The sequence below is a fragment of the Grus americana genome, chromosome 31 (genome assembly GCF_028858705.1).
Source record: "Grus americana isolate bGruAme1 chromosome 31, bGruAme1.mat, whole genome shotgun sequence".
NCBI lineage: Eukaryota > Metazoa > Chordata > Aves > Gruiformes > Gruidae > Grus > Grus americana.
The window spans coordinates 2,057,658-2,071,074 of record NC_072882.1 but is presented as its reverse complement, the minus strand read 5'-3'; the positions used below and the strand labels follow the sequence as shown (position 1 = coordinate 2,071,074).

Genomic DNA, 13,417 nt, shown 5'->3' with positions numbered 1-13,417 from the left:
TCCCCCAGCTGTGTTTTGGGGGGGTAGGTTCTCTGTCTCTCCCAGTCTCCTACAAACTGGTCTTTAATGGAAACCAGTATCGCAGCTTTTCCTCTGTCCCACCCCAAAATGCTTCACAGGGGTGCGAGCAATTCCTGCCCCCTGCCCCGGGATCCAGCACTAGTGCTCCCAGTTCCACCAGTAAAGAAGCACATAGATGCCCCCACCCCCCAATTATCCCCGGGGACACAGATCGCTGGGGTGGGGGCTATTATAGTAGGGCCTACATAAACACAAGAGGGAGGTGGACATGCTCTACCCCTTGTCTTTCCCCCCCCCCCACCCCAAAAAATACCCCCCAGTGCCCCCCCAGAGACAGCACGGAGCTTTCTGTAGAGATCGATAGATATTTATATAAATATTTGGGGCTGTACAAGTGGGGGGGTGCGGGGGGGGGGTGTGGGAGGGGGGGGACAGGTCACAGGCCGGGGGGGGCTGTGGGCCGGGGGGGTCCCTCGCCGCTGCCTGAGTGGTCGAGCTCTGCACTGTCGCAGTCCGAGTCCTCGGAGACCTGGGTGGGGGGACACACATATAAAGGGGGGGTTAAACATCCTGAGGACCCCCCCACTGTGATAACTGGTCCTGGGGACCCCCTCCCCATGGCCCTCCCCACCCCCCAAGCTGCTGCACCCCAGGGGGCTTGTGAGACCCCCCCCCATGGCACCCAGTGCTGAGGGGACCCTCTCCACATGGTACTTGGTCCTGGGGGGGCCCTGGACCCCTGTCCTATCGCAAGACCCCCCCACTGTGGTACCTGAATTGGGGGGGGCTCATAGGACCCCCTCCCCATGGGACCTGATTGGGGCGGGGGGCTCAAGAGGAACCCCTTCCCCTCACTGGGAACTGGGGCACCCTCTTCCCCATTTTGCCCATCCTGGAGGGGCTTTGGGGACCCCCTCCCCATGGTACCTGATCTTGGCCCCCCCACCATGGTACCTGGTCTTGGGGGGCTCTGGGCACCCTGGAGGACCCCTCCTCAAGGTGCTTGTTCCTGGGGGGCCTGGGGGGCCCCCTCCCAGTGATGCTTTATCCTGAGACCCCATGGCACCAAGTCCTGGGGGGCCCTGGGGGACCCCTCCCCTATAGCACCTGGTTTTGGGGACCCCCTTCCCTTTTCTAACCCTGTTGTGGGTGGGGTTAGGGGACCCCCTACTCCATAATACCCACCCCTGGGGGACCCCTCCCTCAGCCCTGGGGACCCCCGTCCCTTTGCTAACCCTGTCCTGGGGGGACCTTAGGGACCCCCATCCCATAGCACCAGCCCTGAGGGACCCCCACCCCATGCTACCCATCCCCGTGAGCACCCCCTCCCTCCGTGTCACCCATCCCTGGGGGGGTGGGGGGGAGCTGTGGCTGTGGGTGCTCCCCAGCACCCACCCAGGGGTGGGGGCATCACCTTGGGGCTGAGCCCCCCGTGACGGCGGCCGGGACCCTCGGGGGGGGCGGCATCCAGGGGGATCTCGGAGCCCTGGGACAGCAGGTCCTCGGAGCGGTCGTCGGGACGCTCGTCCGTGTTGGTGCTGCCCACGTCGGGGGTGGCACTGTGCGAGGGCTCACTCGTGTGCCCCTCGTCCCCGTCGCCGTCCCCGTCCCCATCCGAGAAGTTCTCGGAGCTGAAGGTCGACAGCGACTGGCGCTTGCTCATGCCCGGGGGCCACCTGGGGAGGGGGGGCAAAGGAGTGAGGACCCAGGTGTGTGGGCACCCACAGGCACAGCACCCCCCCAACACACACACACACACACACACACACACCCCCCCACCCCCACACGTCCTGGGTGTCTCAGCACCCGTGGACACACCCACCCACCCCCCCTGCACCCATCCTGGGCATCTGGGAACCCAACAACCTCCTGCACCCCTCCTGGGCCTCCCAGCACCCATGGACCCCCCCCGCACCCATCCTGGGCCTCCCAGCACCCATGGACACCCCCCCCCCCCCGCACCCCTCCTGGGCCTCCCAGCACCCATGGACCCCCCCCGCACCCATCCTGGGCCTCCCAGCACCCATGGACACCCCCCCCCCCCCGCACCCCTCCTGGGCCTCCCAGCACCCATGTACCCCCTGCACACATCCAGGGCACCCATGGACCCCCTCCCCCTGCCCCCTGCCCCCATCCCGGGCTTCCCAGCACCCATGGACCCCCCTGCACCCATACAGGGCACCCAGACACCCATGGCCACCTTCCCCGCATCCATCCTGGGCATCCAGGAACCCAACAACCTCCTGCACCCACCTCGGGCTTCTCAACACCCATGGACACCCCTGCCCCCCCTGCACCCATCCCGAGTGTGTGAGCACCCATGGCCCCCCCCACCCAGCACCCATCCCGGGTGTCTGAGCACCCATTGTCCATGGAATGGACCCAGACATCCAGGAGGTGGGGGGGGGGCAGGGATGGTGGCGGGGGGGGTGGGCACCCACCTCTGCCGCAGCGGCAGCTCCACCTCGCTGTCCACTTCACCCTCCTCCTCCTCTGACGAGACCCCCCGCTTCTGGGGACAGAGTGGGGGGGGGGGGCATTGGGGTCCTGACCCAGGGGTCCTGACCCCCACCCAGCCCCAGAGGGACCCAGGGGTCCTGAACCCCCCGCCGACCCCCCCCCCCCAGGAGGGCTCCATCCCACCTCCCACTTCGGGGATGGACCCGGGGGGGGGGGGCCCTGCCTCCTCCCCAGCCCCCCCAAAAGGGACCCAGGCGTCCGGGGGTCTCACCTGCCCGCGGGTGACGGCCGCCCGGTACAGCAGCGCCGCGGGGGTGAGGTGCTGCCCGGCCCCCGCTTTGCCCCCCCGGCCGGCCCCGCTCTCCCGCTCGGGTTCACCAGGAGCCGGGGGCCGCGGCGGGGGGGACCCTTGGGTACCCGTTGCCCCCCCGGGTCCCGCATCAGGTACCACGGCCGGGGGGGCACCCGCAGCCTCCAGGGTGCCCCCGAGGAGGTCGGGGCCGGCGGTGGTTGGGGGGGGTCCGGGCAGCCCCCGGGGGGGTCCGGCCTCAGGGCCCAGCTCCCCGCAGCCCCCCCGGGGTCCCGCTTTGCGATGACGTCCCTTGGCCCGGCGGCTGCGCCCGGGAGAGGGGGGGCCCTTGGGACACCCCGGCAGGGCCACCTGGGCCATGGCCGCATCCAGCTTGGGCAGCAGCACCTCCGGCTTCAGGATGTCGGGCCTGGAGGGGGACACATGGGGAAGGGCTGCGGACACGGACCCAGGCATCCGGGAGCCCCCGGAATACCCCCCACCCAGCAGAAGGGACCCCCCCATGTCCAGACACCCCCCCCCCCCCGCCAAAAGACCCCATCCCTCAAGGGGCACTGGCATCTGCACCCCCGGAACACCCCCTCACAGGACTCCAGGCATTTGCACCCCCAGAGCCCCCCCACCCTAAAGACCCCTAGCACCCAGTCTCCCAGCCCCCTCTCCCCAAAGCACCCCAGGGCACCCAAGCCCCCACGCCCCCCCCCCCCCCCAAAGGACCCAGGTGTCCGGGCTCCCAGCTCCCCGAGGACCAACACGTCCACATCCCCAGTCCCGCCCCCACCCTGAGGGACCCACATATCCATGCCCCTCCACTCAAAGCACCCAGACACCCCCCCACCCAAGGGACCCAGGTGTCCGGGCGCACCGCTTGCCGTGGGGCGAGAGCTTCTGGGGGACGTTGCGTTTCTTGATGAGGGTCTCGACAGCGTTGCCGTGCAGGAGCCCCCGTGGCGCCCGTGGCTTGAAGAGCCCGGGGTAGCGCTTCTCCAGCGCCTGCTCCCTCCTGCCACGGGCCACGCGTGGGCACCCGCACCCGGGGATGCGGTGTGGGGTGGCCACAGCCTTGGGGTGGTGGCCATGGGGTGGGTAAGGGCTGGCCATGGGGTGGCCCTGGGGTGGATAGAGTTGGCCGTGGCTATGATGGGGCTATAGGGTTGGCCATGGCCACGGGGTGGCCATCAGGTAGACAGAGGGTTGACCATGGCCATGGGGTGGCCCTGGGGTGGACAGAGGGTTGACCATGGCCATGGGGTGGCCCTGGGGTGGATAGAGTTGGCCATGGCCATGGGGGGGGGCCTATAGGGGTGGCCCTGGGGTGGACACAGAGTTGGCCATGGCCATGGAGTGGCCATTGGATGGATACAGGGTTGGCCATGGCCATGGGGTGGCCATCGGGTAGACAGAGGGTTGACCATGGCCATGGGGTGGGTATAGGGGGTGCTGTTGGGTGCTGCGGGTGCCCGCTCACCTGAGCAGCTCCTTCTCCTTGAGCTCCAGCTGCAGCATGAGGGCGCTGAGCTCCATGTAGAGGTTGTTGGCACGCTCCAGCTTGCGCTCGTAGTGTTCCCGGATGTCCAGCGCGTGCCTGGCACCCAGGGCACGCATGGCATCAACACGTGCACCCCGCGGCACCCGGCTCACACCACGCACAAGGAGAGGCACCCAACAGCCCTCCCGGTACCCCAGCACCCCCTGATTCCCCTCGCTCCTGGTCCACCTCCCACGTCCCTGATGCCCCGGTGGCCCTGGCCCCCCCGTGTCCCCAGCGTCCCCGTGTTCCGTGCCCCGCGGACGGGCCCCACCGCAGCTCCTCGCGCCGGCGGTTGATGAGCTCCTCCTCCAGCCGGTGCAGACACGTCCCCTCCGACTTGATCTTCTCGAAGTGCAGCTTCACCTCCTCCCGCCACTCCGCCTGCGGCACGTGGGCACCGGCTACCACGGGCACCAGCCACCGGCTACCACGGGCACCGGGCACCCCAGGCACCGGCCACCACGGGCACCGGCCACCCCGGGCATCAGCTACGGTCGGCACTGGGCACCCTGGGCACCGGCCACCATGGGCACTGGGTACCACAGGCACTGGGCACCCTGGGCATCAGTTACTGAGGGCACTGGGCACCTTGAGCACCAGCTACGGTCCGCACTGGGCACCCTGGGCACCCTGGGCACTGGGGACCACAGGCGCTGGGCACCCCGGGCACCCTGGGCACTGGGGACCCTGGGCATCAGCTACCATGGGCATGAGATGTACCAGGCACTGCATCACCTGGGCGCAGCTGCTCCAGGCACTGGGTTATACTGGGCACTGGCTACCCCAGGCACCGGCTACTGCTGGCACCAGTTGCCCCAGTACCAGCCCTCACTGGGATTTGAAACAGGTCTCCTGTGGGGTGCTGGGGGGTCCCTGGGTGTTGGGTATGCCAGGGGTCTTGGGGTGCTGGGAGCACTGGGGTGCTGGGAGGTGTGTGGGTGCCAGGGGTCCTGGGGAGTCCCGGGGGGGTCCTGGGGGGCGCTGGGGTCCCAGGGTGCTGGTACCTGGGATTTGAAGTAGGTCTCCTGGGGGGTGGAGAGGACGTCGGCGGAGGCGATGTCGAGGTGCAGCAGGATCTGGCGGAAGGACGGCCGGTTCCGGGGTTTGCTGTTCCTGGGGGGAGCGGCACGGCGCTGGGGGCGGGGGGCGGCTGGGTGCTGGGGGGGTGCTGAGGCTTTTGGGGACCACGAGCAGGGAAGGGTGCACAGGACACACAGGGTGCCCGGGGTGCACCCCCCAGGGTGGGGGTCCCTATGACCGGGGGTCCCTCCTGCACTGCCACACTGGGGGGCCAAGGGCAGATCCCTCTTGGTGGTCCCTACAGTGGGGACATGGGGGGGGGTCCCACATGGTGTCACCTATCCGTGGCATGGGTGCCCATGGCAGGGTGTCCCCAGGTGGGGTGTCCCCATGGTGGGGTGTCCCCAGGCAGGGTGACCCCACGGTGGAGTGTCCCCACAGTGGAGTGTCCCCATGGCGAGGTGACCCCATGGCGGGGTGTCCCCATGGCGGGGTGACCCCATGGCGGGGTGACCCCATGGTGAGGTGACCCCATGGCGGGGTGTCCCCATGGCGAGGTGACCCCATGGTGAGGTGTCCCCATGGTGAGGTGTCCCCATGGCGAGGTGACCCTATGGCGGGGTGTCCCCATGGCGAGGTGTCCCCATGGCAGGGTGTCCCCATGGCGAGGTGACCCCATGGTGAGGTGACCCCCATGGCGGGGTGTCCCCATGGTGAGGTGACCCCATGGCGAGATGACCCCATGGCGAGATGACCCCATGGCGGGGTGTCCCCAGGAGGGGTGTCCCCGCGGGCGCACTCACCAGCACTGGCGCAGCAGCACCTTGAAGCCGTCGGGGCAGCCGGAGGGGACGGGCAGGTGGAGGCTGTTGCTGCCCACCCCCCAGATGATGGCCGACGAGTCCACGTCCTTGTAGGGGATCTCGCCCGTCAGCAGCTCCCACAGCACCACCCCGAAGGACCTGGGGCACCGTCACCCATGGCTCCGTCACCCACGGCTGGGCACCCCCTGTGTCCTCCCACTGTCCCCTCCCTGCCCATGCTGGTGTCCCCGATGTCTCCTGCCCCTCCTGCGGTCCCTGATGCCCTCGTCCCTCCAATGTCCCCCCAGTACCCCCAATGTCCCATCCCAGTGTCCCAGGTGTCCCCCCAGCTGCCCCTGCTCCTATTGTCCCCAACGTCCCCTCTGCCCCCGTGTCCCCACTGCCTCCCAAACCCCCCACGTGTTGCTGTGTCCCCAATGCCACCACGGCTCTCCGATGTCCCCACGATCCCTGTGCCCTCACCAGATGTCAACCTTCTCAGAGACGGGCTCGTTGCGGATGACCTCGGGCGCCATCCAGGCCACGGTGCCGGCGAAGGACATCTTGGTGCTCTTGTCAATGAGCTCCTTGGAGGTGCCGAAGTCCGAGATCTTCACCACGTCGTCGTAGGTGATGAGCATGCTGGGGGGCACCCGCTCAGCACCACGCCAGCGCCACGCCAATGACATGGGCACAGCACCGCCATGGGCATGCAACTGCTACGAGCATCATTGGGTCATGGGCATGCTACCAACCATGGGCACAACACCAACATGGACATGCAACTGCCATGAGCATGGTCCCATCATGGACACGCCACCACCACGGGCACAGCACCGCCACCACCACCAGCATGGCACCACCATGGCCATGCAATCGCTATGGGCATGGAACCACCATGGGTATGGTGTTGCCATGGCCATACTACTGTCACAGACATGCAACCGCCATGGTCATTGTGCACAGCACTGTCATGGACCTGTCACCACCGTGGACACGCAGCCACCATAGATATGGCACTGCTATGGGCATGCAACTGCCATGGGCATTGCATCACCATGGGCATAGCATGGCCATGGCACCACCAAGGACATGGCACCACCATGACCACAGCACCACCAAGGACGCGTCACCACCAAGGACATGTCAGCACCATGACCATGGCACCACCATGGACGTGTCACCACCATGGTCATGGCACCACCAAGGACATGTCACCACCAAGGACATGCAACTGTCACAGAGACACAGCTGCCGAGGACAATATACCACCACAGGCATGGCACTACCATGATCATGCAACCGCCACACGCGTGTCCCCACCACAGGCACGGCACCATCATGGGCACACCACTGCCTGGGACACCCGCCCCAGCACCCATGGGTGCTCCCCGAGCCCCCATCCCTGCTCACTTGGGCGACTTGAGGTCGCGGTGGATGATCTTGTGGAGGTGCAGGTAGTTCATGCCGCCGGCGATGCCCATGGACCAGTCGACGAGGAGGGAGGGGGTGACCTTGCGCCCGGCGCGCAGCACCTCGTACAGCTGGCCCTGGGCGCAGAACTCCATGATGATGCAGTAGCAGGGTGCCTGGGTGCACACACCCCTGCGGGCACAGCGGCACCCTCAGCACCCGCTGCCCGGCCAAGCCGGGGCACCCGGCAGCACCCAGCAGCACTGGGGAACCCGGCTGCACCAAGGCACCCAATGGTATTGAGACACCCAACGGTATGGGGGCACCCAACGGTATGGGGGCACCAAACCTCACCAGGGCACCTGTGAGCACCCATTGGCACCAGGACACCTGGCTGCACCCAGGTACCTGTCAGCACCCATCAGTGCTGGAGCACCCATCTACACCTAGGCCATCCGTTGGCACTAGGAGCACCCATCTGTGCCATGGGCACCCACCTGCACCCGGACACCCATCAGCACCAGAGCACTGGGGCACCCACCCCACCCAGAGAGCACCCTGTGACAGACCTGGCCCCTCTGCCACGCGTGGGACATGCCAGTGTGTCCCGTGTCCGTGCCGTGTCCCGCCCACCCCGGTCCATGCCGCGCTGGTGTCCCACGCCCACGTTGTGCCCAGGACCCCTGTGCCCATGGCGTGTCCATGCTGTGATGTTCATGCTCATGTCCGTGCCCTCTGCCCATGGCAGTCCCCATGTCCCATGCCATGTCCGTGCCTCATGCTGTGTCCATGCCCATGGCGTGTCCATGCCCTGTGCCCGTGGTGTCCTCCATGTCCATGGCGTTCCCCATGTCCCATGCCCATGGCCCATCCGTGGCCCATGCTGTGTTCATGCCCATGCCATGTCCATGTCTACACCCCATGCCATGTCCATGCCCATGCTGTGTCCATGCCCTGTGCCCATGACTTGCCCATGCCCCATGCCATGTCCATGTTGTCTCCATGCTCCATGCCATGTCCATGTTCCATGTCCGTAGCACGTCATGCCCCATCCCATGCCCCATGCCATGTCCATGCCCCATCCCATGCCCCATGCCATGTCCATGTTCCATGTCCGTAGCACGTCATGCCCCATCCCATGCCCCATGCCATGTCCATGCCCCATCCCATGCCCCATGCCGTGTCCATGCCCCGTGCCCGTGGTGGTCCCTGTGACCATGGCTTGTCCATGCTGCATCCACACTCCATGACCATGGCAGGACCGTGCCCCGTGCCGTGTCCACACCATGTTCGCGCCCTGTGCCCACGGCGTCCCCATGCCCATAGCACGTCCGTGCCCCACACCGTGCCCGTGCCCCATGCCCATGCCGGTGCCAGCAGCACCCACGCTCACTTGAAGGTGATGATGTTGGGGTGCTTGAGCTTGCGCAGGTGCTTGATGTCGGTCTCCTTGAGGTCCCGCACCTTCTTCACGGCCACCTCCTCGCCATGGAAGCGGCCCAGGAAGACGGCGCCCTGCGCCCCGCTGCCCACCCACTGCAGGTCCAGGATCTCCTCGAACGGCACCTCCCAGGGGTCTGTGGGCACCCGCACCCACGGCACCCACACATCAGCACCCTGGGGCACCCCACACCCACGGCACCCACACATCGGCACCCTGCTGTGCCCACACACACGGCACCCACATATCAGCACCACCACTGCACCCACCCGCACCCATGGCACCCGCACCCACGGCACCCACGTGCTGGCACGGCCAGCGTCCAGCCCCCTCCTTGACACCCTCGCCCCAGCCCTCCTGCCCCCCACCCCTTGCACCCTCTGCACCCCAGCACCCCACTCCCTTGCCCCCTCCTGGCCCCGTAGCACCCATGCCGCCCCCCCCACCCCGCACCCCCTCACCTTCCTGGGGGTGCTTGTGCTCGGCGGCGTAGGCTTTGCCGATCATGGTCCAGACGGGCTTGAGGCAGCCGAAAAGCCCCTCCAGGAACCCCCCACCCGCCTGGCACCGCAGGTGCGCGGCCTCGGCGGCCAGGGGACCCGCTCCCTCGGGCCCCAGATCGGGGTGCCGGGGGGTCCCGCGGCGGGGCCAGGCCTCGGGGGGCGCGGCGGGGGCGGCGGGGGCGGCGGGCAGGACGTCGCGCAGCACGCACTGGGTGGGGGTCAGCTCCTGCTCCGGGGTCCCGTCCGAGGCCAGCGCCAGCGAGGGCGAGGGCGTCCGCGTCTCGTGCAGGCAGGCCATGGCGGGGGCCCCCCGCGCCCCCCCACCGCCCCCCGGCCTGCGGGAGGGCTGTCAGCGCGGGGGGGGGCGGGCGTACCCCCCCCTTGCACCCCCGGGCACGCGCCCGCACCCCTCGCACCTCTGTGCGCAGCTCCGCTCGCGCAACCCCCTCACATGCGTGTGCAAGCCCTTGCGCCCATGCGCGCAGCCCCACGTGTGCGCGCACCCCCTTGCACCCACGGGCACCCCTTTAGGTGCGTGTGCAAGCCCTTGCACCCATGTGTGCAGCCCCACGTATGCGTGCACCCCCTTGCACCCACGGGCACCCCCGTGCACACACCCGCACCCCTTGCACCTCCGCTCGTGCAACCCCCTCGCGTGCATGGGCACCCCTTTGAATTCATTTGCACCCCTTTACATGCATGTGCACCCCCTCGCACCCGTGTCTGCAACCCCACATGCGCGTGCAACCCCTTGCGTGCACGTGCACACCTTTATGAGCATGCGTACCCCCTTGCACTCGTGCGTGCAGCTGCACGTGTGTGTGCACCTCCTTGCACTCATGTGCACCCCCTTGCACTCGTGTGTGCAGCTCCAGGACGTAAATGCACCCCCTTGTACCTGGATGCACAGACACACGTGCACGCCCTTACACGCACGTGCACCCTCATGTGCAACCCTACACCTGTGGGCACCCTTTGCAGGCACGTGCAGCCCCTTGCACGCATGTGTGCACCCCCACACGTGTATGCACCCCCTCTCCTGTGTGTGCACCCCCAGTTTATGAGTGTGCACCCCTTTGCACACATGCACCCCCTCCTCACACTTGTGTGTACACCCCTACACGTGTGCCCCCCATTAGGCTGGGGGGAACACGGGCGGGGGTGTGCACAGAGGGCACACGAGCGTGCAAGAAGGTGTACGGGCATGTAAGGGCGTGCACAAGTGTGCGAGGGCATGCACGGGCATGCAAGGGGGCGCACAAGCGTGCAAGCCCATGCACAAGCACGTGTGAGCGCAGGGCAGCGGGCAAGAGGGTGTGCAAGCCCACACACGGGCGTGCAAACGTGCCAGGGGAAACTGAGGCAGGGCCAGGGGGGGCCCGAGCACGTGGGGGGGTCCCGGGGGGGGGGAGGGGATCAGGCCCCATCCAGCTCCCCTGAAAATTGGGGGGGGGGGGGTGTTGCCATGGCAACAGCGGAGCCGGTGGATGAGGTCATCACTAAAATTAGGGGGGGGGGTGAGTCACGGCGGGGGGGGCGCGTGGGCGGGGCTTAGCGTCACCTCCAGGGACCCGGGAGTCCGGGCGCGGGGCGGGGGATGACCCGCCCCTCCAGGTGTCGTGTCCCCCCGTGGTGACATCACGTCACGCGGTGACGTCATCCCGGTGAGGGATGGAGCCTCCCCCCCCCCCCCCCCCGCGCCCAGGCGGCTCCGCACGGGGAAACTGAGGCAGAAGCGGGGAACCAGCGACCCGATGGGGGGTGTGGGTGGGTGGGTGTCTGTCACGACATGCGACAGCGCCGGCCCAGTGTCGCGACAGAACGGAGCTGGAGGAGAGGAGCGGGGGAGAGAGCGCCCCCGCGCCGCCCCCGCCGACATGGCATGTCGGGATATGGTGCCCTGTCGCGACACGGGGAGGGACGGGGGGGGGGAGTGGGACGGGCTGTGAGGGGCAGACGCCTGTGCGTGGGGGGCACACACGTGTGCAAGCGGGTGCACAGGCCTGTGAGGGGTGCACACCCATAGAGGGGTGAACACGCGTGTGCACGGGGCTGCACACACACGCGAGGGTGCACACGCGTGTGCAAGGGGGTGCACGGGCTTATGAGGGGGTGAACACGCGTGCAGGGGTGCATGCACGCGTGCGAGGGGCGCGCACACATGCAGGGGTGCACAGGGGTGCACACGCAGGTGCAAAGGGGTGCACACCCACGTGGGGGTGCACAAGCAGGTGCAAGGGGTTAGCACACACACGCGTGGCAAGGCGATGCACAAGCGTGCCAGGGGTGCACGTACACGCAGGGGGGCACGCACGGGTGCCGACATGCGTGCACGCACCTGCAGGCCTTACACACGCGTGTGCAAGGGGGCGCGTGGACGCCTCCAAGGGGGGGAGGGGGGAGGTCACACGTGTGCAACGAGCTGCCCACGCGTGTGCAACACCAACTCACACACGCGGCGGCGGGGGGGGGAACGGGCGAGGGGCACACGCGTGTGCAAGAGGCCGCTCGTGCCCCTGCCCCCCCCTCCCCCCAAGGCCCCCCCCGGGGGCACCCAGGAGCCCGGGAGGGGGGAGGGGAGGGTGCGGCCCCCACCCCCCCCCCCCCGGGCCCGGCTGGGGGAGGGGACCACGTGCCCCCCGCCCCCCCAAATATCCCGGTGCATCCCTGAGCCTCCCCCCGCCCCCGTTCCCCCCCCCGCCCCCCCCCGCTCCCGGTACCTGGGGGGCTGCGGGCCCCGCGCCCGGCGGTGCGGGTGGGGGCGGGGGTGATGCCGCTGGTGCCGCCGGTGCCGGTGGGGGCGATGCCGGGGGGGGCCGCGGGGGAAGGGGGATGGGGGAGGGGGGGGAGGGGGCGCCGGGACCGGGCTTGGGCCCGGTGGGGGCCGGGGCGCGGGCGGGGCCGGTACCGGGGCCGGTGCCGCGGTCAGGGCGAACGGCGCGGAACGGCCCCGCCCGGCGCTCGGCGCGGCCCCGCCCCGCCCGCCCCGCCCCGGCCCCCCCGGCATCACCCCCCGGTACCACCGGTACCCCCGGCATCACCCCCCGGTATCACCCCCGGTACCCCCGGCATCACCCCCCGGTACCACCGGTACCCCCGGCATCACCCCCCGGTATCACCCCCGGTACCCCCGGCATCACCCCCCGGTACCACCGGTACCCCCGGCATCACCCCCCGGTATCACCCCCGGTACCCCCGGCATCACCCCCCGGTACCACCGGTACCCCCGGCACCACCCCCCGGCACCACCCCCCGGTATCACCCCCGGTACCACCGGTACCCCCGGCACGAGCAGCCCGCGGGCACGGGACCCCCCACCGGCACCCCAAATCGCACAGGGACCCCCCATCAGCACCGGGACCACCGGGATCCCGAATCGCATCAGGACCCCTCGACCGGCCCCGGGACCCCCGAATGGCCCCGGGACCCCCATATCGGCCCCGGGCTCCCCTCAGGACCGGGCCCCCCAGTGCCCCCCGGCCCCGGGACTGCCCCCCCCCCCCCCCCGCTATCTCCTGCCGGTCCCTGCACCACGCGGGGGCCCCAGTGCAGTCCCAGTGCTCCCAGTATGAGTGTGCTGCTGTCCCCAGTGCTCCCAGCTTGCTTCCAGTGCTCCCAGTTCAGGGGTGATTGTGTCCCCAGTGCTCCCAGTCTGTCCCCAGTGCTCCCAGTCTGGCTGTCCCTCTGTCCCCAGTGCTCCCAGTCCACGTGTCCCTCTGTCCCCAGTGCTCCCAGTCTGGCTGTGCCTCTGTCCCCAGCGCTCCCAGTCCGGGGGTGATTCTGTTCCCAGTGCTTCCAGTTTGCTTCCAGTACTCCCAGTCCAGGTGTCCCTCTGTCCCCAGTGCTCCCAGTCTGGCTGTCCCTCTTTCCCCAGTGCTCCCAGTCTGTCCCCAGTACTCCCAGTTCAGGTGTCCA

The 13,417-nt window shown here is 68.7% G+C and overlaps 1 protein-coding gene across 3 annotated transcripts; it reads right to left on the bottom strand.

Annotated features, from left to right (window-relative positions):
* Positions 1-401: 401 nt before the first annotated feature.
* On the bottom strand, positions 402-12,437 carry MAP3K12 (mitogen-activated protein kinase kinase kinase 12). Of its 3 annotated transcripts, XM_054807367.1 has the most exons (14): positions 12,223-12,435; positions 9,461-9,837; positions 8,952-9,135; positions 7,559-7,750; positions 6,629-6,787; positions 6,146-6,304; positions 5,327-5,435; positions 4,594-4,703; positions 4,260-4,376; positions 3,657-3,794; positions 2,753-3,200; positions 2,463-2,533; positions 1,436-1,697; positions 402-550 (listed from the first exon to the last, which is right to left on the bottom strand). In XM_054807367.1, the coding sequence occupies exons 2-14, from the start codon at positions 9,798-9,800 to the stop codon at positions 458-460; spliced, it is 2,382 nt and encodes a 793-aa protein (XP_054663342.1). In that variant the 5' UTR covers positions 9,801-9,837; positions 12,223-12,435; the 3' UTR covers positions 402-457. The 3 variants fall into 3 exon arrangements, with proteins under 3 accessions (XP_054663342.1, XP_054663344.1, XP_054663343.1); XM_054807369.1 differs by lacking the exon at positions 7,559-7,750 and having other exon boundaries at positions 12,223-12,437; XM_054807368.1 differs by lacking the exon at positions 12,223-12,435 and having other exon boundaries at positions 9,461-10,869.
* Positions 12,438-13,417: the final 980 nt, after the last annotated feature.

Coding starts and splice junctions, on each gene's coding strand:
- MAP3K12 (XM_054807367.1), bottom strand. CDS start 9,800: ATGGCCTGCCTGCACGAGACGCGGACGCCCTCGCCCTCGCTGGCGCTG. Junction 2,534..2,752: donor CGGCCGTCACCCGCGGGCAG/GTGAGACCCCCG, acceptor CTCTGTCCCCAG/AAGCGGGGGGTCTCGTCAGA. Junction 1,698..2,462: donor GAGCTGCCGCTGCGGCAGAG/GTGGGTGCCCAC, acceptor CCCCCTCCCCAG/GTGGCCCCCGGGCATGAGCA.